The sequence below is a fragment of the Salminus brasiliensis genome, chromosome 6, assembly GCF_030463535.1.
Source record: "Salminus brasiliensis chromosome 6, fSalBra1.hap2, whole genome shotgun sequence".
In the NCBI taxonomy this organism is placed as follows: domain Eukaryota; kingdom Metazoa; phylum Chordata; class Actinopteri; order Characiformes; family Bryconidae; genus Salminus; species Salminus brasiliensis.
The window spans coordinates 3,332,295-3,356,202 of NC_132883.1; the positions used below are offsets into that span (position 1 = coordinate 3,332,295).

At 43.1% G+C, this 23,908-nt stretch overlaps 2 protein-coding genes across 2 annotated transcripts in view; one reads left to right on the forward strand and one right to left on the reverse strand.

Moving 5' to 3' along the window:
* mknk2b (MAPK interacting serine/threonine kinase 2b) overlaps window positions 1-23,908 on the reverse strand; it is a 318,007-nt gene that overhangs the window by 197,999 nt on the left and 96,100 nt on the right. The window lies entirely within an intron of this gene.
* Window positions 1-23,908, forward strand: part of myo1f (myosin IF) — a 45,736-nt gene that overhangs the window by 14,199 nt on the left and 7,629 nt on the right. Inside the window, exons 4-23 of the mRNA XM_072681334.1 lie at window positions 767-861; window positions 2,117-2,204; window positions 3,567-3,656; window positions 4,705-4,836; window positions 7,427-7,561; window positions 7,678-7,810; window positions 9,996-10,192; window positions 10,291-10,371; window positions 10,503-10,589; window positions 11,361-11,447; window positions 13,476-13,643; window positions 13,885-13,970; window positions 14,849-14,930; window positions 16,386-16,492; window positions 18,794-18,892; window positions 19,185-19,329; window positions 20,024-20,138; window positions 21,667-21,836; window positions 21,937-22,082; window positions 23,092-23,238. Of these exons, the coding sequence (XP_072537435.1) occupies window positions 767-861; window positions 2,117-2,204; window positions 3,567-3,656; window positions 4,705-4,836; window positions 7,427-7,561; window positions 7,678-7,810; window positions 9,996-10,192; window positions 10,291-10,371; window positions 10,503-10,589; window positions 11,361-11,447; window positions 13,476-13,643; window positions 13,885-13,970; window positions 14,849-14,930; window positions 16,386-16,492; window positions 18,794-18,892; window positions 19,185-19,329; window positions 20,024-20,138; window positions 21,667-21,836; window positions 21,937-22,082; window positions 23,092-23,238 (2,390 nt within the window). The remainder of the gene's footprint in view (window positions 1-766; window positions 862-2,116; window positions 2,205-3,566; window positions 3,657-4,704; window positions 4,837-7,426; window positions 7,562-7,677; window positions 7,811-9,995; window positions 10,193-10,290; window positions 10,372-10,502; window positions 10,590-11,360; window positions 11,448-13,475; window positions 13,644-13,884; window positions 13,971-14,848; window positions 14,931-16,385; window positions 16,493-18,793; window positions 18,893-19,184; window positions 19,330-20,023; window positions 20,139-21,666; window positions 21,837-21,936; window positions 22,083-23,091; window positions 23,239-23,908) is intronic.

Below are 23,908 nucleotides of genomic sequence, written 5' to 3' on the forward strand. Positions count from 1 at the left end.
GAAGGCAGATCGTCTCCAAACAGACAGAGCGCTTTACCAGCACTCTCTATCTCACACCATCTCTCCTCTCTCTCTCTGTGTGTGTGTGTGTGTGTGTGTGTGTGTGTGTGTGTATGTATGTGTGTGTTTTGTTATTTCTGTTTTGTCTCTCTCTTTCTGTCCCCCTTTCTATGTCTATCTTGGTCTCTCTGCTCTCTCTCTCTCTCTCTCTCTGTCTCTCTCTCTCTCTCCCTTTTTCTATCTCTCCTCTCTCTCTTTCTCTCTCTCTCTCCCTCTCTCTCTCTCTCTCTCTCTCTCTCTACCCCCCCTCTCTTTCTCTCTCTCTACCCCCTCTCTCTCTCTTTCTCTCTCTCTCTCTCTCTCTCTCTCTCTCTCTATCTCTCCTCTCTCTCTCTCTCTCTCTCTCTCTCTCTATCTCTCCTCTCTCTCTCTTTCCCTCTCTCTCTCTCTCTCTCTTTCTATCTCTCTCTCTCTCTCTCTCTCTCTCTCTCTCTTTGTCTCTCCTCTCTCTCACTCTATCCCCCCCTCTCTCTCTCTTTCTATCTCTCCTCTCTCTCTCTTTCCCTCTCTCTCTCTCTCTCCCTCTCTCTCTCTTTCCCTCTCTCTCTCTCTCTCTCTCTCTCTCTCTCTCTCTCTCTCTTTCTATCTCTCCTTTCTCTCACTCTACCCCCTCTCTCTCTCTCTCTCTCTCTCTTTTTATCTCTCCTCTCTCTCACTCTACCCCCTCTCTCTCTCTCTCTCTCTCTCTCTCTCTCTCTCTCTGCAGGCCCAGTATGAAAATCCTCCTCACATCTACGCTCTAACAGACAACATGTACAGGAACATGATGATTGACAGTGAGAATCAGTGTGTCATTATCAGGTGAGTCATCATCAGGTGACGTCAGTCAACCCAGCGGCCGGCTAAGTCCTTTTGCAGCTTTTCTATTGGTCTGTTCATCCTGATGATTTGGCAAAAACGATATATAGAGATACAGGGTTTTGTTGGACGCCTCATCATGACATTTTCACACAATCGACTGTAGCCTTTAAAGGGGGTCAGAGAAGTTGCTGGTCACACACCCAGCAACATTATCCACATTATCCTTAGGTGACCTCTAGCAAAGCACCCAACCCACAATTGCTCTCAGGGCACTGAGGTGGCTGCCCACCGCCCTGGGTGTGTGTCATCACCCTCAGTTCACTAGTGTGTGTGTGTGTTCACTGCCACAGATGTGTTAAAGTGTGTTATTGGAGGCAGTGAATAAACAGTACAGACTCCAGATCTGACCTACTTTCACTACACTGGATGCAGTGAGCACGTCTGTGTGTGCACTGGGTGCCTCGTCCACTAGTCTGCAGGATTGTCTTCTTGGTTTCTCAGAAGCGCTGAGGAACTAAGACTATGCATCATTTCCCGTCTGATTAGCAGAACTTCTAACACTTTTGCTCACCACAGATCTGTGCTTTCAGTCCACTGCTTGCCTTAGAATGGTTATAGAAAGTGACCTTTGACCTTAGAAGACCACCTGACAGTCGTTTTGACCCCCAACGGCAGCTTCTAAACCACTCGGCCTCAACTTCCTGTAACAGTAAAGCAACCCCGCTAAACGTCCACTGTGTGTGTGTGTGAGAGAAAAGATGATCTGTGTGACACAGAGCCCAAGCAGACCTCAAGGTTGACCCTGACTTGGTTTTAGAAGAAGTTCCTGGGCCTTCCAATACTAGGGCCTTCCAACAGGACACTGAGCCCAGGAATACCTCAAGGTCACCCAGGCTTGGTTTTAGAAGAAGTCCCTGGGCCTTCCAACACTAGGGCCTTCTAACACAACACTGAGCCCAAGCAGACCTCAAGGTCCATCCAGGCTTGGTTTTAGAAGAAGTTCCTGGGCCTTCCAACACTAGGCCTTCCAACAGGACACCGAGCCCAGGAATACCTCAAGGTCCACCAAGCTTGGTTTTAGAAGAAGTCCCTGGGCCTTTTAACAGGATATCTAACCCAAGCAGACCACACTTTTAGCTTCATATGTTAGTGGTCATAATGTTTTGGTTTATTGGTGTTTATACTTTTTTAATACATATGGAGCTGCATGTGATTGACATTCCATTAAAACCAACCTCTGTGTGTGTATTTGCAGTGGAGAAAGCGGGGCAGGGAAGACGGTCGCAGCTAAATACATCATGGGCTACATTTCCAAAGTATCTGGTGGTGGAGCCAAAGTTCAGGTATTGAGGCTCTTCTACGGTTGCGCTCTTTAACCCAGTCCCTGTTTTATTCTAGCTCCGGGTGATTGGAGATCTGTAGCTGTCAGAGGTGTGAAGTAATGAAGCAAAAATATTTTGTTACTTTACTACAGTAGAAATGTTTTAAAAACAGCCTCGTTACTCTTATTTCAATTCGGCGTATCATCCTTCAAAACCCTATCCAGATAAATCCACCACTGGAAAGTGTGACACAGCAGACGTCTGTAGTCTAGTATGAAGACTGTGTCCGTGGCAGAGACTCAAGAGAGCTGCAGTGAAACGTCCCGACTGAGCCCCACATTTACACTCCAATAAAGCTTATTGATCACACGCCTCTGAAGTCTGACTTTCTGCAGAACTTCTAGACAACGACTCCTCATATTTTCCTCCATGAAGCTCATGTTAATGCTCAGTAGAGCACAGAGACGCTCCTTTAATAGAGCTGATATTACTGAAATGCTTTATTTTCATTGGGCAGATCTGCAGCTGAAACAGGAGCCTAGTGCAGCCCAACATTTTTAACATCAACATTTTAATAGATCATTCTCCTCATTATGACTTTTAGAGAAATGGGTTTTTGGGGAGGGGGGGGGGTAGTGCACTATAGACCCCTGTGGCGCGGCCTAAGCTTTCAGCCTTTGTTTTCCTTCCATTACTTTTACTTTTCTACTTGAAGTCGTTCTGAAACCAGTACTTTTACACTTTTACTGGAGTAAAAAGCTTCAGTTGATACTTCAGCTTCTACAGAGGTCTTTTAAACCCTAGTATCTCCACTCACTTCTACCTGAGGAATGAGGGTCAATACTTTCAGTCTCAGTCCCAGGCTGGGGTGTGTTTTTTTTTTTTATTATAAAATTATCATCATGTTACTACTAATAAAATTTTCTGGCTATTTTTAAATATAATTTGCCATGAGCTGCATGAGTTTCAGTTCTATAAACTGTTCCCTTACTGTTTAACCACATCGTTCTTCCAGACGCATTCAGTTTTAGTCATTTAAAGAACATTGGCTTTGATATATTTTTCGTAATATTGCGTAATATAATAAATAGATGGAAAATTGTGTCATATTTTGATATTTGAGTCTCTCCTTTTAAAAAAGTGGATTATGTGGAGAGCAGCTACTCAGCTATCATGTTGATACAGCCCACACCCGGGCCGCATCCGGCCCATATGCTGCACTCAATGACTGCCATAAGCCTGGCAGATATTGTTATATGGTTATACTAACATAGATACATATAGGTACTATAACAGGGTGAGGCGATGAGGCGTCTCACATCAGCTTCATATACCCAGCAAGAGCAGCTCTGGTCTCTGATATGTGTCCACTTGTTTCTTCAGCATGTGAAAGACATTATCCTGCAGTCTAACCCTCTGCTGGAGGCCTTTGGCAACGCAAAGACTGTCCGTAACAACAACTCCAGCCGCTTTGTAAGTGTACAACTCGTAACTGTCAGATTTACAGTTTTCCTATTGCCTCAAACCTGGTCAGTCAGCCAAGACGTCTCTTTAGTTTGCTTCTTTAGTTTTAGAAGACTAGCGCAGCTTGGGTACAAGGCTGATTAGCATGAGCTTAAATGGCATACCATGGTCAGTCATGTGTGTGTGGTTTCTGACACTGTATGACTCACTGCTATCTATAAACATGGACTGAGGGACAAAGTTCTGACTTTTAGAGAACCATGAGTGTTAGATAGGTTCTAGCTATGCTATTCTAATGTACTGTAGCCTATACACAACAGTGTGCCATAGAGTGTCAGAAACCACAGAAGCAATCTAAGTCTATTAGAGGTCACTTAAGACGTCCACATAGTGGACATGGATATCTAATGTATGGCTATATATATATATATATATATATATATGGGCAAAAGTATTCGGATACTCATTTTTAATAGTTTCTTCTGAAATCAAGGCTATTAAAAGAGCTGATCCTTTTTTTCTTGGAGTAACTGTCTCTACTGTCCAGGGAGAAAGGCTTTCTACTAGATTTTGTAGGACATTGCTGTGAGAATTTGATTTATTGCATTCGGCCACAAGAGCATTAGTGAGGTCAGGACGTTGGATGATCACCACCCCACTTCATCCTGGAAGCAATGAATGGAGCCCTGCCATGATTCCAGAGAACACAGCTCAATGCTGGGGTGCTTTATACTCATCCAGCCCATGCCTGGCATTAGGCAGCATGGTGCCACTAGGTTCTGCTTCAGAGAGTCTAATATTCTATTGGCAGTCCTTCTCTACCGGGACTAGACAAGCTGTGAATGTGTGCATTCTGTGCAATGGGTGCAACATCCATTAGAAGAGGTGTCCATAAACTTTTGGCCATGCTCCATTAGCCTACTTCATAGCTATTTAAAAAAAAAAACCAAGGTAGTAAACATCAGACATCAAACGAGGCTCGACTGATCAGCTACAGTTTGTGGTAAAAATGACCAGACGAGACCGGTCAGTTATAACGGTGTGGTGTCATTGACAGGGCAAATATTTTGAGATCCAGTTCAGCCGAGGAGGAGAACCTGACGGAGGCAAAATTTCCAACTTCCTGCTGGAGAAGTCTCGGGTCGTGAGCCAGAACGAGAACGAGAGGAACTTCCACATTTTCTACCAGGTCAGAGAGAGAGAGAGAGACAGCGAGAAGAACAGTGAGAAAAAGGGGATTTTCGCTCTGTGCTAAAATAAGCCCCCAGCTTGTGAACATTTGGTAGCCGGATGTAAGCAGTGGACCGGCTCTTCACTCTGATGCTCTGCTGATAATAAAGATTAACAGCATCTCCCAAGAGCTGCACCTGAGATACTGAGTCAGAACCAGAGCAGGAGAGAGAGGTCGAACTCAAGTCAAAGTGAGAGAGGGAGGGAAATGAAAAGAGAGAGAGAGAGTGTGTGTGTGTGTGTGTGTGTGTGTGTGTGTGTGTGTGTGAATTTTAGTCACACCTTGATCGAGTGAGATTTTATGGTTTTCTTGCTACTCATATTATTTCACACTACAGTTGAGCCTCCACCTGCCGGCCTGTTTCATTCAGAACTGAACCCCACAGCTAAACAGTATTAATGATGAAGAGCATTCTAGAACGGTATTAATGTGAAAAGATGGAGATCATTCAAGAACAGTGTGAAAGAGGGAGAACATTCTAGAACGGTATCAATGATGAAGAGCATTCTAGAATGGTATTAATGATGAAGAACATTCTAGAACTGTATCGATGATGAAAAGCGTTCTAGAGCAGTGTGAAAGAGGGAGAACGTTCTAGAACAGTGAATGATGCTTAGTATTGTAGAACAGTGTGAAATAGGGAGAACATTACAAAATAGGATCAATGAGCTACTGTATTTTAAAACAGAGTTGGTGAGGAAGAGCACTGTAAAATAGGGTTATTGGGAAAGAGCATTCTACATCAGTGTGAATAAGATAGAGCGTACTCTAGAACAGTATTAATGATGAAGAGCATTCTAGAACAGTATTAATGATGAAGAGCATTCTAGAATGGTATTAATGATGAAGAGCATTCTAGAACAGTATTAATGATGAAGAGCATTCTAGAACAGTGTGAAAGAGGGATTGCGTTCTAAAACAGTGTGAAAGAGGGAGAACATTCTAGAACAGTGAGTGATTGTGAAAAGGAGTGTGAAAGGAGGAGATCATTCTAGAACAGTGTAAACGAGGGAGAGAGTTCTAGAACAGTGTGAAAGAGGAAGTGCATTCTAGAACAGTATCAATGATGAAGAGCATTCTAGAACAGTATTAATGATGAAGAGCATTCTAGATTGGTATTAATGATGAAGAACATTCTAGAACGGTATTAATGATGAAGAGCATTCTAGAACAGTGTGAAAGAGGAAGTGCATTCTAGAACAGTGTGAAAGACGGATTGCATTCTAGAACAGTGTGAAAGAGGAAGTGCATTCTAGAACAGTATCAATGATGAAGAGCATTCTAGAACAGTATTAATGATGAAGAGCATTCTAGAACAGTGTGAAAGAGGGATTGCGTTCTAAAACAGTGTGAAAGAGGGAGAACGTTCTAGAACAGTGAGTGATTGTGAAAAGGAGTGTGAAAGGAGGAGATCATTCTAGAACAGTGTAAACGAGGGAGAGAGTTCTAGAACGGTGTGAAAGAGGGAGATCGTTCTAGAATAGTGTGAAAGAGGGAGAACATTCTAGAACAGTGTAAACGAGGGAGAGAGTTCTAGAATGGTATTAATGATGAAGAGCATTCTAGAACAGTGTGAAAGATGGAGATCATTCTAGAACAGTGTGAAAGATGGAGATCATTCTAGAGCAGTGTGAAAGAGGGAGAGCATTCTAGAACGGTATCAATGATGAACAGCATTCTAGAATGGTATCAGTGATGAAGAGCATTCTAGAATGGTATTAATGATGAAGAGCATTCTAGAACAGTATTAATGATGAAGAGCATTCTAGAACAGTGTGAAAGAGGGATTGCGTTCTAAAACAGTGTGAAAGAGGGAGAACGTTCTAGAACAGTGAGTGATTGTGAAAAGGAGTGTGAAAGGAGGAGATCATTCTAGAACAGTGTAAACGAGGGAGAGAGTTCTAGAACAGTGTGAAAGAGGAAGTGCATTCTAGAACAGTATCAATAATGAAGAGCATTCTAGAACAGTATTAATGATGAAGAGCATTCTAGATTGGTATTAATGATGAAGAACATTCTAGAACGGTATTAATGATGAAGAGCATTCTAGAACAGTGTGAAAGAGGAAGTGCATTCTAGAACAGTGTGAAAGACGGATTGCATTCTAGAACAGTGTGAAAGAGGAAGTTCATTCTAGAACAGTGTGAAAGAGGAAGTGCATTCTAGAACAGTATCAATGATGAAGAGCATTCTAGAACAGTATTAATGATGAAGAGCATTCTAGAACAGTGTGAAAGAGGGATTGCGTTCTAAAACAGTGTGAAAGAGGGAGAACGTTCTAGAACAGTGAGTGATTGTGAAAAGGAGTGTGAAAGGAGGAGATCATTCTAGAACAGTGTAAACGAGGGAGAGAGTTCTAGAACGGTGTGAAAGAGGGAGATCGTTCTAGAATAGTGTGAAAGAGGGAGAACATTCTAGAACAGTGTAAACGAGGGAGAGAGTTCTAGAACAGTGTGAAATAGGGAGATCGTTCTAGAATGTCTGAATGTAGAACCACATTCTAGAACTTGATTGACACTGATTAGCTGCCTTCTCTTTTCGCCCCCAGATGATCGAGGGCTCATCCTCACAGCAGAAAGAAGCTCTGGGGATCATGACCCCCGACTACTACAACTACTTGAACCAGTCGGGCACCTACAAAGTGGACGGCACCAACGACAGCAAAGACTTTCAGGAGACGATGGTGCGGTTCCTCTCGGTTCCTCTAGGTTCCTCTTGATTACTGAAGTAGGCTGTATCAGAAACTCCTCTCTGAGGCTAAGTAGCTTTTAAGTAGCTTTGAATGGTTGTGTGTTACAGGAAGCCATGCAGGTGATCGGCATCCCGGGGGACTGCCAGATGCAAGCCCTACAGATTATAGCGGGAATTTTACACCTGGGCAACATCAGCTTCATCGAGGCCGGCAACTACAGCCAGGTGGAGAGCACAGACTGTGAGTGCGGAAATCCAGTGCTGCTGGTTCCCTAATCTGGGTGTTGGGTTGGTGTATGACCCTTGATTTCAGAAGAAACCTTGCACTCCTCATACATTATATGTCCAAAAGTATCTGGACACCCCTTTTAATGAGTAAGTACACGTTTCATAATTACATAATTACCTGCAATACATGTACAGTCAGCCACCGCCTCTTTTCAAACCCCGGCTGGGCAGCCAACACGGTCTGAGGAAAGCCCCTGGTCCTAACAGACACCTGTGCTGGCCAGCATCACACTGGGTAGTGAGCACCATCTACCCATCCAGACAGAGCACAGCCAGTTCTGCCAACTCCAGCAACTAGGAATCGAACCAGCGATCGTCTGGTCATAGTGATGGCACCTTATTCCACTGGACTTCTCTGGGCCCTGGCATGTGATAGTATTTTTATCCACATATACAAACTACACTATATGGACAAAAGTATTGGGACACCTGCTCATTTATCATTTCGTCCAAAACGGAAAAAAAGGTTTATCCTGCTTTTGAGGGAGTTACTGTATCTACTGTAAGGGAGGAAGGCTTTCTAAGATTTTGGAGGAGCATTGCTATAAGGATTTGATTGAATTCAGTGACGAGAGCTTGATAGCGAGGTGAGGATGCTGGATAATGATCAACACCCCACCTCATCATCCCTAACTCTCAATCCAAAAAGTATTGGACGGAGCTCCTCCACCATCATTCCAGAGAACACAGTCTCTCCACTGCTCCACAGCTCCTCAATGCTGGGGGGCTTTTTTATACCCCTCTAGCCCACACCTGGCATTAGGCAGCATGGAGCCAATAGGTTCATTCTTACTTTTCTGCTCCAGAGAATCCTATTCTATTGGCAGTTCTTCTCTACAGGGACTAGGCAAGCTGTGTGAGTGTGCATTTGCACATCTGTATCAGAAATGGGTGTCTCTTAAGGTTTGTGTGAATGCTGGAATTTGATGGAAGGGTGTCCACAAACATTTGGACATATGGTGTATAAGGTGATGTATTTACATGTAGGGCAGATGCACCAACCTGGAGTGAGTGAAGTGAGCAGTAAAGCCATGTAGAGGTGAGAGCTGCTGGTTGGGCTAAAAGCAGCTATGGTGAAGTGGTCTCAGTGTTCAGTACACTGGGGGTCTCATTCTGGTAGAGAGAGCTGCTTCGAGGACTAGTGTTGCTGCCGGTCAGACACACGCATACCATTGACTGGACACTCTGTTGTAACTGCACGTCTCTCTTATTTCATTACTCATTACGTGTGAACTCTTCTAGTGTCTTGCTTTGCAAACGCTGCATTTCCTTCAGGAAGTGTGTATCTAGTTGTTGTGTGAAAACCACACAAGCAGATAGAATGAGGTCATTTCCACCAGCCTAGCCCCCCACGACCACAATTGTTCAAGTAGCATCATTAGCTTTTTAGACTCAAGTGTTTGTGTGATCTCGCAGACCCCCGGCCCTGAAGTTTTGCCCTCCTGTAGAGATTACGCTCGGCCCTAATTTAGGACACACCCTACCTCAAAATCTCAATACTCCCTTCTTTGTGCACATCCCTTCTCTAATTAAAGCAGAGGAGCTGGACATAAACATACACCAGAGTGCTCAGTCTCTGACCACAGAGTGGCTCATGGCTGAATATTTTTGGGTGGTGGACCCACACTTGACCTAGCAATGACGCTTTGTACTACCAGGGCGGCAGTATAGGTAGGCGGTTCTAATAAAGTGTCCAGTTAGTGGATTGAGGTAAAGGGTTAGTGGATTGAGATAGGGGTTTCCAATAAAGTGGCCCATGACTAGAAGTATAAGATAGGGGTATCTAATAAAGTGGCCGGTGAGTGGGAGGACAAGGTTGAGCTTTCTAATAAAGTGGCCAGAGGCACAAAGTAGGTGTTTCTAATAAAGTGGCCAGAGGCACAAAGTAGGTGTTTCTAATAAAGTGGCCAGAAGCACAACGTAGGTGTTTCTAATAGTAATTTTATTTCGGATAAATTGTCCAGTGGGTGAAAGTATAAGGTAGGGGTTTCTAATAAATTGTCCAGTGGGTGAAAGGTAAGGTAGGTGTTTCTAATAAAGTGGCCAGTGAGTGAAAGAATAAAGTAGGTGTTTCTAATAAAATGGCCTCTCAATAAAGGCCAATAGCATTAATCGTATGCTCTCCTGGTACTTGTCAGTGCTGGCCTTCCCTGCGTACCTGCTGGGCATCGAACAAAGCCGGCTCCAGGACAAGCTGACCAGCCGGAAGATGGACTCCAAGTGGGGGGGCAAGTCTGAGTCCATCAACGTGACCCTGAACCAGGAGCAGGCCTGCTACACCCGCGACGCCCTGTCCAAGGCCCTCTACACCCGTCTTTTCGACTACCTGGTGGAGGTCAGGGAGTGTGATCACTGGGATTTCTGACCCTGTCCATTTTCAGTATGACTGTTTGATGTTTTTAATAGTGACTGATGTTTTTTTTTTCCTCACAGGCCATAAACAAAGCCATGCAGAAGCCTATTGAGGAGTTCAGCATTGGAGTACTAGATATTTATGGATTTGAGATTTTTCAGGTGACCTGATTGATTCAAGACTATTATTGATTATAAACTGATTATGATAATATTTCAATATTGTAGTGATACTGACCGGTGTTCTCTCTCTCTCTCTCTCTCTCTCTCTCTCTCTCTCTCTCTCTCTGCAGAGGAATGGCTTTGAGCAGTTCTGTATAAACTTTGTGAATGAGAAACTGCAGCAAATCTTTATTGAGCTGACTCTGAAAGCAGAGCAGGTACGTAAGCTATCCAAGCTGTCCTCTTATAACCAGAGGAGACTTTACTTAAGTAGAAATGTTGGATATCTATATTTTACTGGAGTGATTATTTATTTATTTTTACTTTTTACTTCTACTTCTTACATTTTCACCCAATTATCTGATCTTTCTCCTCCTTACATTTTAAAAACAGCCTCGTTCCTCCTATTTCATTTCCCTTTGTTTTCATTCTGGCTCGTCATCAATAAAAAAAAAAAGTCTGATCCTGATTGGATGAGAATAATATAAACAGACTCCATTCTGACTCCCTATTGGTTTATAAGCGATCCATCACACCTGCACACGTCCCGTCACTCTCCAGCGAGCTCACAGCCTCACAGTTGAGGGTCTCCCAACTTTCCGAGAAGGAAATCGTGGACTTGTGGGGACTCTCCGAGTGAAATTTCAGAATTGGTACTCTGAAAATCTGACATTCCAGTTTAAAAGGAACGCAGCGTAATAGCAACAGTGGGACAGTGGAACGAAATGGAGGGATAGTTACGAGCCACTGGACGCAGTGATGGCCAGACATTTCCCCGTACCGTTTGTCAACAGTAGGCTTAGGTTGCTCAGCAACATCACGGTTAAAGATGATTCCATGAGCAGCATCAGTTGGTGTGTGTGGAGATTTTTACAGTGTCATTAGATGAAGCCTTTGATGACTTTCTTTAGGCCTCATTGGATTTTAATTGCACTCCATGTCTGGTCATGTGGAAGTCTGTCTCACAGAGCTCTTTGTGTGTCCAACAGGAAGAATATGTTCAGGAGGGGATCAAGTGGACGCCTATCGATTACTTCAATAACAAAATAGTGTGTGACCTCATTGAAAATAAACTGGTAAGCTCACAGAGAACACACATCTGCACCGGCCTCCTTTTCCTCAAACAGTGTAGTACACCAACACTGATGTTATGTTTGGGGTCCCGTAGACCACCGAGTCACTTTACAAGGTCAGAATCATACATGACAACAATAAAAATGGTAAAAGACTGCTAATGAAACATGATTATTCTAAACTATTAATTATTCAATATCCACTATGGATTATCTAGCGTTTATTATTATTCATTGATTATCTTCTTTAAATTGTACAGTATCCTCTATGATTTATTCAATATTCACAGTAAATGATTCAGTATCTACTATTAATTATTTATTATCTGTCCAATATGATTTATTCAGTATCCATTATGACTTATACAGTAGCTATTATTAATTTTTTCAGCATCAGCTATGGTTTATTTAGTGTTCACTATAAATGATTTAAAATCTACAATTATTTATTTAGTATCTAGTATGAATTATATTAGTATTTAGTATGAAGTATTCAGTGTCTACTATTATTTATTCAGTATCTACTATGAATGATTCATTATTCACTATGAATTATTTCATATTTACTATTAATTATTCAGTATCCACTATGAACCATTCATCATCCACTATGAATTACAATGTGCAATGAGTTATTCAGTGCCTGTTATTAATTATTATTCATATCCACTATGAATTATTTACAATTTAGCATGAAATATTTGTAGCCTACTATTATTTATTCAGAATCTACTATGAATGATTCAGTATTCATGAAGAATTATTTCATATTTACTATTAATTATTCACTAGGATGTATTTAGTATCCACTATTATTTATTCACTATGTATTGTGAATTACTCAGTATGGTTCACTATGAACCATTCTACCACTATGGTTTATTCAGTTTCAGATTTATTTGGTATTCACTATGAATTATTCAGTATTTAGTATGAAGTATTCAGTGTCTACTATTATTTATTCAGTATCTACTATGAATGATTCAGTATTCACTATAAATTGTTTAATATTTACTATAAATTATTCAGTATTCACTATGAACCATTCATCATCCACTATGAATTACAACCTACAATAAATTATTCAGTGTCTATTATTATTTATTCAGTATCTACTATGAATATTTCAGTGTCCAGTATGATTTATTAAATATCCACTCTGAAATATTAAGTAGCTGTTATTAATTTGTCAGCGTCAGCTATGGTTTATTCAGTTTCTACTGTGAATTACTCAGTATCCACAATGATTTATTTGGTATTCACTATAAATCATTCAGTATATAGTATGAAGTATTCAGTGTCTACTATTATTTATTCACTATGTATTGTGAATTATTCAGTATTCACTATGAACCATTTATCAACTACTATGAATTACAATGTGCAATAAATTATTCAGTGTCTATTATTAATTATTCAGTATCTACCATGATTTTTTCAGTGTCCAGTATGATTTATTCAATATCCACTATGAATTATTCAGTAGCTATTATACATTTTTCAGCATTGGCTATGGTTTATTCAGTGTCTGCAATGATTTATTTGGTATTTACTATGAATTATCCAGTATTTAGTATGCAGTGTCCACTATTATCTATTCAGTATCTACTATGAAGTATTCAGTATTTACTATGAACCATTCATCATCCACTATAAATTACAATTTACTATGAATTTTACAGTGTCTATTGTGACTTATGGAGTATATATTATCTACTAACTACTAACTACTCAGTACTGAATGTCTGAATGCTGAACAGTCTAAATCCCAAGTTTTCAGTTTCCACCACAAGTTTATTCAGCATTCCTATCTACCCTGAATTATTCAATATCCACTATGATTTATTCAGTGTCCACTATGAATTCTTAAATATTTGCACTAGTATTTATTTTGTATTCACTATGAGTTATTCAGTATCTATTATCTACTAACTAACTATAAAATACTGAATATCTGAATGCTGCACGGTCTAAAACTCAAGTTTAAATTCAGAATAGCGAAAATATCTTTCCCCCCTGTTCTCTCCACAGAACCCCCCTGGAATTATGAGTGTGCTGGATGACGTTTGTGCCACCATGCACGCCAAGAGTGACGGGGCAGATGAGACATTATTGCAGAAGCTGCAGGCGGCTGTGGGCACTCACGACCACTTCAACAGCTGGAACTCAGGCTTTGTTATCCATCACTATGCAGGCAAGGTGGGGCACTTATATATGATGTTTTCCAAATCTGCCCTGGGGTAAAATATATTAATGGATAGTAGGAGATAGTAGAGTATTAAAGAAACGCTAGGCCTCAAAAAGTGCTAAAGTGGTTCACAGTGTCTGAAAACCAGCCTATGCATGTCTATGAAAAGTCTATGGGAAGGTACTTTAGCTTCTATCGGAAATGCTTACATTGACATGCTGACCTGTGGTTTTCTATCTCGGCATAAATTAGGTCTCATACGACATCAGTGGCTTCTGCGAAAGAAACAGAGACGTCCTTTTTCCTGACCTCATCGAGCTGATGCAGAGCAGTGAGCAGTGAGTATTCTTATTTAGACCGCACACACAAACACAAGTGGCGCAAATCTGATCATTTTCATCATGTGTGGCCGTACAAACGACAAAATACACATTAAGTTTTATGTTTTCTATTAAAATCCGATACTCAGTCTGATCAGCCATTTACTTTACATCAGTCCAACTCCTCCTAAGCATTCCTCATAAATGTGCGCTAAGGAGATGTCTGTTTAGGAGCATGAACCATTCAGACTAATGTCAGATGAAGGTCACTTTAAAAAAGAACATTTGGGCCACTTCGAGTAAATGGCCACCCAGCCCGACCTGCTGGAAGATTGCCCGCTGAGGTCCCCTCTACCTGCGTCAGACCAGCTGCCACCTACCAGTCCCACCATCAGGCCCCCCACGCACCACCACCCATAACAGACCAGTGGCACACCCTCCTACCACTGCTACCTGTTTAATGACCATGTTAAAACCTAAATGGACTCGTAACTATCTGCAACTATTAATATCACCACTATTAACTATCTGCTGTATCTGGTTTGGTCATTTTAATCAATAATTAATAAATGGTTCCTCCCAAGGTTTCTTCCTCCAGCTCTGAGGGAGTTTTCCTTGCCTCTGTGGTCTTTGGCTGCTCACTGGGGGTCTGAGGTTTTTCATGTCTTGTTGATTTCTTGTCTTTTTACTGATTACCGGTTGTGTAAAGCTGCTTTGTGACAACGGCAATTGATTTGATTTGATTTGATTTGATTTGATTTGATTTGATTTGATTTGATTTGATCAGATCGGATTGTCTGGTCTGGTCTGATCTGATCGGTTTGGATCTGATTTGATTTGATTTGATTTGATTTTATCTGATTTTATTTGATTTGATCTGATGTTCCTCTTTACAGGGCCTTCATCAGCAGCCTCTTCCCCGAAAACCTCAACACTGACAAGAAAGGCCGACCCACTACAGCTGGATCAAAGATCAAAGTAAGACCAAGTCTAATTGATCATTTACATGTTAAGTGTTAAGTGTTCCGCTGCTTTCAACTCAAAACCATGTACAGTATCAGAGAGAACCCTTGGAGAACCCATTTGTCAAGGGTTAGCCTAATCTGTGTTAGCATCTTCTGTTATCGCAAAAATGAAAGTGTTAAAAAGGGATGAATATGACTGAAGCCATAGAAGAACCATTTTTGGTTCCACAAAGAACCCTTTGAAGCCATTTAAAGAACAGTTTTAAGGGTTAATGTTGTAACCGTAAAGGTTTGTTACCAATTTAAAGGTTCTTCACACTCACAGCTCTTTTACTAAAGAGTCTTTTGTGGACTTTTGGGCTGGAGTTTAGGGGGCTTTTGCTTTTGCCTTGGTAGGAAGCCAGTCCCTCCTCTGGAATGATTGATGACAGGGTTAAAAGGAAGGTAACAGGGTGGTGGAGGGTTGCGCAGACTTGTCGTAGACACATGAACAAGGTAGAGATTGAACTTTTAGGACGTTATGCCACATTGCCATCAATTGGCTGTGCTCTCTCTCTGGCTGTGTCTCATACCAGCACAACATACTACTATCACACCACTGTGTCACAGTGCTGAGGATGACCCACCAAGTCAAGTCAGGTCAAGTCAAGTGGGTCTTTATTGTCATTTCAGCTACATACAGAGTACACAGTGAAACGAAACAATGTTCCTCCAGGACCATGGTGCAACATAGACAGTGCATACAGAACACAAGTGCAACACAATACAAGTGCAGACAGAGGATAATAAATAATTGGCGGTAGTGTGCAAATTATGCAGTGTGTAATAAATATTGAGTCCAGAGAGGTAGTAAAGTTATTAGTGCAAATGCTTCCCCTATTGTCTGGGGTAAATGGTTGGAGAGAGAGAGAGAGAGAGAGAGAGAGAGAGAGAGTATGTGTGTGCATGGAACAGAAAAAAACATCAGTTCAGAAGTGATGAGTTAAGTTGAGAAGTCTGATGGCTTGTGGGAGGAAGCTGTTGCAGAGTCTGGTCGTGTTGGACCGGATGCTGCGGTACCTTCTTCCTGATGGCAGGAGGGAGAACAGTCTGTGTGAAGGGTGGGTGGAGTCATCCACAATGCTGGTTGCTTTGCGGATGCAGCGGGCAGTGTAAATGTCCATGACGAAGGGGAGAGAGACTCCGATGATCCTCTCAGCTGTCCTCACCACAGCCTGCTTTGTGGTGATCAGTCCTGTGGGGTCCTGACCATTGAAGAACAGGGTGAAAGGAGTTTGATATCAGAGTCTGGAATTATAGATCTACACAGTGCTTCTGTATGGATAGTGGAGCTGATGGAATGGACAGTGGGTGTAGAAACAGGGAGGTGGTGTTAATTTTATGGCTGATTGTGGTTATAATACCAGATCTCTGACCTGGGTGGTCGGTTATTCTGCAGATTTACTGACTCGGTTGCTTTGCTCCACAGAGGCAGGCTAATGAGCTGGTTGACACGTTGATGAAATGCACTCCACACTATATCCGCTGCATCAAACCCAACGAGACCAAGAGACCCAGAGACTGGGAGGAGAGCCGGTGAGTGTCAAAATGATATTTTATTTATTGAAGGCTTCAGGACCACATTCTATTACTGCTGGGTCTCTACAGGCCATGGTTTTTATATTTAGCACAACAATTACAGGGGTATTTTTACATAATGTGCCTTAACTTAACTTGCAATGCAGTTCATTAACAGTAGGCAATGGTTGCCAAGTAACACAACAGCCAAAGGCCTCGGCAAAGGGTTCTGAGCATGGAGGGTAACCATTCACCAGTGGCTTTTCCACACGGACACAGTTCGACACGAAGCGCTTACAAACAGGGCTGAGCCTGGTTTTCTCAGTATGCCTAGCTAACCATCCTTTGGGCCACAGAAACGCTCTGTGGGTGGGCTTAATGACATAGGGGTCCGCGGATTGGCTCCACATGTGTGCCGCACAATCTGGGGTCGGTACCGAACATGGCGGAGAATTTTCTGAGACTGTATCTTTCTGAGACAGGTCTATGAGGCTAAGCATAATACGTTAGCATAATGCATTATGCATGCAGATTACACGATGCTAACAGATGAATTATGGCTTTTGTGAGTTAGCTAGTGTTAGCTAGCTACATTAGCCTTGTAGTTGTAGTGCAAGACTAATGAAAGAAGCTACTGCATGCCGGCACCAGCGTGTAACAGTATGACACGGCCTTAGTAAACATTTGGCCCTGCACTGGAAAAGAGGCCAAAGACCGCTCTATGAACAGCATCATAGCTTCAATAATGACATAGCGGTTTTGAGTATTTCCCAGTGGCTTTGAACGTAGCTCAGCTAATCTGGGTTTAGAACTGGGCCTTCTATTTAGTACCCATCCTTACAGAGATGCTGCAGTCAGCGGTATTGTACTGTGGCTGAACGCTGTAGGGACCAGTTACCATGAGCCAGTATGCATTTTGCACTCCATTGCTGTTGGAGCGAAAATGGAGAATGGACATACAAGGTTTGGATATTGCTAAGTTGTTGCCAGGTGGCTGCTATGATGTTACTAAATGGTTGCTGTGGTATCCTAGGTGGTTGCTATGGGATACAAAACCTTGTATCTCCAAAATGTCAACTTAAGAGGTGAAGCAAGAGGCAGAATGGAAGTCAATAGCTGCGTCCCAATCCAGGGGCCCTTCGTAGGCTGCATTTGAATACCGGTTGCATCACAGCAGTGCGACTAGACTGTCCCATTTCAAGAGCTCCTTCCTATGTAGCCGAAAAACACGCCCTACTTTTCCATGGCAACGAAGGATCCTACAAGTGGATCATTCTCCAGCCAACACATTTTGATATTCACGGTCTACCAACTGCAGCCGTCAAGGGTGCTGCCCGACAGGAGCAGCAGTTTCGGGATGTGGTGCGGTAAGGGCAGGGAAAGCGGTGCTTTACACTAAACAGGAAATGCACTGTGGAGCAGACCGCCTCGTTTCAGTTGGGCCTTCACTGTTTACACTGCCTTCGAAGGCTAGGTACTCTGTATACTGCATCCTTCAAAGGATGCAGCCCCTGAATTGGGACACAGCCAAGTCCATTTACCCTGAGGTTTGAGAATGGAGATGCAAGGTCTAGGGCAGTGGTGGCTCAGCGGTTAGAGCACCGGACTATCAATAACAGGGTTGTGGGTTCGATTCCCGGGCTTGGCAAGCTGCCACTGTTGGCCCCTTGAGCAAGGCCCTTTATCCTTTCTGCTCCCTGGGGTGTGTGTACTCACTGCCCCTAGTTCAGTGGTGTGTGTTAAATGTGGAGGACATATTTTGCTGTACAGTGACAAATACGTGCACCTTTACTTTTTAGTGGTTGGTGTGGTGCAAGATAACACCACTACCTGCCAGTGAGCTACCTCCCCACGTGGGAAACTGCGGTTCGATTTCTGGTCTGGGTGACTATGCTGCGCTACACCAATAAGGGTCCTTGGGCAAGACTCCTAACACTACATTGGCCTACACCTCTGTAATACCAGTAACCTTGTAAGTCACTCTGCCATAAATGTAAATGTAAATGTCTGTTCAAATGCAGACAGTATGCATAACATTTCCAGACGGTTGCTAGGCTTTTGCTATATGGTCACTAGGTGGTTGCTATAGCGTTGCTAGATGGTTGGTGTTCTAGGTAGTTTGGGTGTGGTTGATATGACATCATAGGTGGTTGCTATGGAGTATATGAATAATAGAAATTGGCTAATGGTACAGTAATAGCGTAGTGTAGTATATCAAATCACATAACCATAATAATGGACAGTGTCCAGCATCTGGACTCAGGTGCGAAGGGAACAGCCCATGGTTTGCAGGCTCTCACTGTGGGTTTTTTCATGCAGGGTAAAACACCAGGTGGAATATCTGGGTTTGAGGGAGAACATCCGAGTGCGGCGCGCCGGCTTCGCCTACCGCAGAATTTTCCAGAAGTTTCTACAGAGGTGAGTGAAACAGGCTGTGCTTCTTTAGATCATTACAGGAGATGCTAGGCCATCATCGCTAAAGACACTGGACTTAGCCTGCCATCAACTTCATCTCAGCCAATAAGCACCAAGGTCTTCATTCACGTCCTTCAAAAACCTCCCAGAAAGCTATGCAAACAGGATGGATGAAACTGGTGGCAGTCTCAAGTCCAGTGTTTTTGTTAGTAATGTTAGCCTAGCATCTGGGGCAAGTGGCATCTGGGGGTGCTGGGCCTCCTCAGGTGTGTTAAGTGCAGGTGTCTTTTCTCAGGTACGCCATCCTGACTCCTGAAACATACCCGTACTGGCGTGGAGGTGAACAGCAGGGGGTCCTGCATCTCCTGCGCTCCGTAAACATGGACGCGGACCAGTACCAGATGGGCCGCTCCAAAGTCTTCGTTAAGAACCCAGAGTCGGTACGGACACATTTGACTCTTTATTAGTGGGATGATGAAAAGCTGCTGGTGGGAATCAGACGCATACTGCTCAGAAAATCGTTTGATAATCATAATTAAGAAATGCATTTATTTAAAGGGCCAGTATCAGTAAATGCTTTTTGAACAGGATACAATATACAACATACACAATATGGACAAAAGTATTGGGACACCTGCTTATAAAAAAGGCTCTACTGTCCAGAGAAGAATTTCTACTAGATTTTGCATTAATAAGATCAGGATGTTGGATGATGATCCCACTCACCACAACTCATCCCCAACTTCCCAACGTACTGGATGGAGCTCCACCACCACCATAATTCCAGAGAACACAGTTCTTCCACTGCTCCACAGCTCCTCAATGCTGGGGGACTTTATATACCCCTCTAGCCCACGCCTGGCATTAGGCAGCATGGTGCCAGCCAATAGGTTCATCATGTTTATCTGCTCCAGAGAGTCCTATTGTATTGGCGGTGCTTTTCTACAAGGACTAGACAAGCTGTGTGTGTGTGTGTGTGTGCATTTGCACATCTGTGTCAGCAATGGGTGCGACTTAAAGTAGCTGAATGCATTCATTAGAAGGGGTGTCCACAAACATTTGGACACATAGCGTACTCTCATCTCACTACCACACGTTCCCTGCTGTTTTCAGCCGCTGTGTTTCTGTGTGCAGCTGTTCCTGCTGGAGGAGATGAGGGAGAGGAAGTTCGACACATTTGCTAGAACCATCCAGAAAGCCTGGAGGAAGTACATCGCCAGACGGAAGTACGAGCAGATGAGAGAAGAGGGTAAGAGGGCTGATTTGTGCATTAGCGAGAGCATCAGTGAACTGAGACTGTATTTAAGAGCATCGGTAAAGGACATGGCTAATAACAGACGAGACCACGCTCTGCAAATCCTTTCTCAGGAGGAATCTAATTTGCATACTGCAGAGGTGCAGCTTTGGGTGGTCTCAGTTCACCACAGTTCAGCGCTGGTGGGACTGATTCAACTCGTTACCCAGCGCTTCGTGAGTTGAGTCACTTGTGTTGACTGAAGAGTCAGGACCCCTCCTGGTAAAATGCTTAAGGGGGGCCTTCAATGTGTTATTAGCAACATCAGCATCTTTACAGTTAAGGGGGAAGCCAACTCAACTGTGTAATTGTAATCACAGGCCACTTTATCAGAAACCCCTACTTTCACTCAAAGCGGTGATATGGACAAAAGTATTGGGACACCTGCTTATTGGGAAAAAAAAGGTTATCCTGCTTTTTGTTGGAGTAACTGTCTCTACTGTCCAGAGAAGAATTTCTACTAGATTTTGCATTAATAAGGTCAGGATGTTGGATGATGATGATCCCGCCCACCCCGCCTCATCCCCAATTTCCCAACTCATCCCAAAAGTACTGGATGGAGCACCACCACCACCATCATTCCAGAGAACACAGTTCCTCCACTGCTCCACCCCTCCTGGTAAAATGCTTAAGGGGGGCCTTCAATGTGTTATTAGCAGCATCACCATCTTTACAGTTAAGGGGGAAGCCAACTCAACTGTGTAATCATAATCACAGGCCAATTTATCAGAAACCCCTACTTTTGCTCTAAGCAGTGACACAATGCACAATCCAATGCAGCACATCAGCAGCAGATGATCAGAACATGGTTGGAGAGGAGGAGTCTGGAGGAATCTGGAGTCTTATTTAAACCTCAGACGTTTAGTCTGGTCTGATCTTGATTGATGGTTGAAGTGAGTGGTGGTGAAGAAGATCACCATCATGGCCAGATCCAAAGAGCTCTCTCAAAGAGGCCTTCAGAAAGAAGCTTCTTCATCCCTCACTTCAACCATCAAGAGCAGACCAGACTAAACATCTAACCCAAAACCCAAAACCGCTCTACTGTCCACTAAGTCATTTACAAGTGCAACAACTGACCAACATGGCCAGAACAGGCCGTCCTAGCAAGTTCAGCCTAAGAGCAAAAACCACAAGGGTCTCTAATGGGTAAAGAAGTCTCCAGCAACCCTAAAATGTCATCAGGGTAGCAGGTAGCTCTCGTTGGCACAGCTGAATGACAGTGAGAAAGTGACCAAACCAGTTCATGGGAGGTGAGCGAGGAGGAAACTGTCCATTCATCTGTCCAGAGCACATCGTTCATAAGTCCTGGCGAACTTCAATCTTACCCTTTTTATTCTTTTGTTTTATTAAATAATTCAGATTTTTCTTCAACAGGAGGCATCAATCGCAAGTTCCCAGTATTGGTCACGGTTATGAGAATAACCCAGGTGTTTCTAATAAAGTGGCCAGTGGGTGTAGATTGATGTTTTTTTTCTGCTTCCAGCTTCGGACATTCTCTACAACTCTAAGGAGCGGCGCAGAAACAGCATTAACAGGAACTTCGTTGGTGATTATCTGGGAATGGAGGAAAGGCCTGAACTGCGGCAGTTCCTGGCCAAGAGAGAACGGGTCGACTTCGCTGACTCTGTGACCAAGTATGACCGCAGGTTTAAGGTACTTTAAGGTCTTCTCCAAACGTCTGTAATGATCTCATTTACATGAGTAAGACTTCGGCACAACATGCCGCTAACCAAGCCCTTCTCTCTTCTTCCAGTCGATCAAGAGGGATCTGATCCTGACTCCAAAGGGCATCTACCTGATCGGTCGAGAGAAGGTAAAGAAGGGTCCCGAAAAGGGCCAGATCAAAGAAGTGCTGAAGAGAAAGCTGGACATCGGGAGTGTACGTTCAGTCTCGCTGAGGTTAGGCACTTCCTGTACTAATATGACAAGCTGACTCATTTCGTTACACCACCACCACCAGTACCAGGCCACAGCGGCACCCTCTATGTCTCGGTGGGCTTGCAGGCAGTGTAAGTGTGTGAGAAGTTCTGCACTGCGTGGAAATATCATTAACAAAACAGGAACTTGGTTAAATGATCTGCAGCGCTGCACGCTAGCTTCCAGCTCACCAGTGGTTTGGTACTGAAGTTTGCATGCACAAGAGTCACACTGAGAGTCATTAAGAACGGTACGAATTAGAACCCTACAGGAAATGTACTAGATTAAAATGCGTATGTCTTTTCTGGTCCAGTGCAGTACACACTGTAGGTCCAAATAAAGGGTCCAGATAGGCCTTTTAATTAGTACATTTAGTAAAATACCTTAAATCCACCATACGATGCATTTCTTGAGGATTTGAGATGTTCGTTGACTGTATGGACAAAAGTATTTGGACACCTGCTTTTATATATATATATCCTATTGTAGAATATTGGAGAGTCCAAATGCCCCACAAAGCTCGTCTACTCCATGTACAGAAGCACTGACAATATAATAGGCCTCTCTGGGGCAGATCAACATGAACCTGTTGGCACCATGCTGTCTAATGCCAGGCGTGGGTTATAGCAGTATAAAGCCCCCCAGTGTTATTGAGCTGTGGAGCAGTGGAAGAACTGTGTTCTCTGGAATGATGGATGGTGGTGCTCCAACCTCGTTTCTATTCCGGCTGTTCCTGCAGCAAATGGGGGCAGACTCCCTATTGGTACCCTCAATCTCAGAGAAAACAGTGGATAAACAGGTGTCCACAAACTTTTGGACATGTAGCGTATGTTATATAAACACAGCTGGTCCTAAAAGTAAGTTAACTGAAAGACAGGACTGTGTTGAGATCTTGTATTTAATTGGTGTAGGTATCTGAATAATGTGCAGTACTAAAGACCATCAGACTAAGCCATGTCCATCTCCCCCTCTCTCTCCCCTCTCGCTCTAGCACGAGGCAAGACGACTTCTTCATCCTGCATGAGGCTCAGTATGACAGCCTGCTGGAGTCCATGTTCAAGACGGAATTCCTGAGCCTGCTGTGTAAGCGCTACGAAGAGCAGACCAAGAGCAAGCTCTGCCTGGCCTTCAATGACAGGTGATACAGACAAAGAGAAGCCACATTATTAGAAATACCTACCTTATACATCCACTCACTGGCCACTTTATTAGAAACACCTGCTTTATACTTCCACTCACTGGCCACTTTATTAGAAACACCTACTTTGTACTTCCAGTCACTGGCCACTTTATTAGAAACCCTTACCTTCTACTTCCACTCACTGGCCACTTTATTAGAAACACCTGCTTTATACTTCCAGTCACTGGCCACTTTATTAGAAACACCTACTTTATACTTCCACTCACTGGCCACTTTATTAGAAACACCAACCCTGTCCTTCTACTCACTGGCCACTTTATTAGAAACACCTACCTTGTGCTTTCTGGTCACTTTATTAGAAACACCTACTCTGTACTTCCAGTCACTGGCCACTTTATTGGAAACACCTACCTTATACTTCCACTCACTGGCCACTTTATCAGAAACACCTACCTTATGCTTCCACTCACTGGCCACTTTATCAGAAACACCTACCTTATGCTTCCACTCACTGGCCACTTTATCAGAAACACCTACCTTGTGCTTTCTGACCACTTTATTAGAAACACCTACCTTGTGCTTTCCGGACACTTTATTGGAAACACCTATTTTATACTTCCACATACTGGCCACTTTATTAGAAACACCTGAATATCAATGTGTCCTT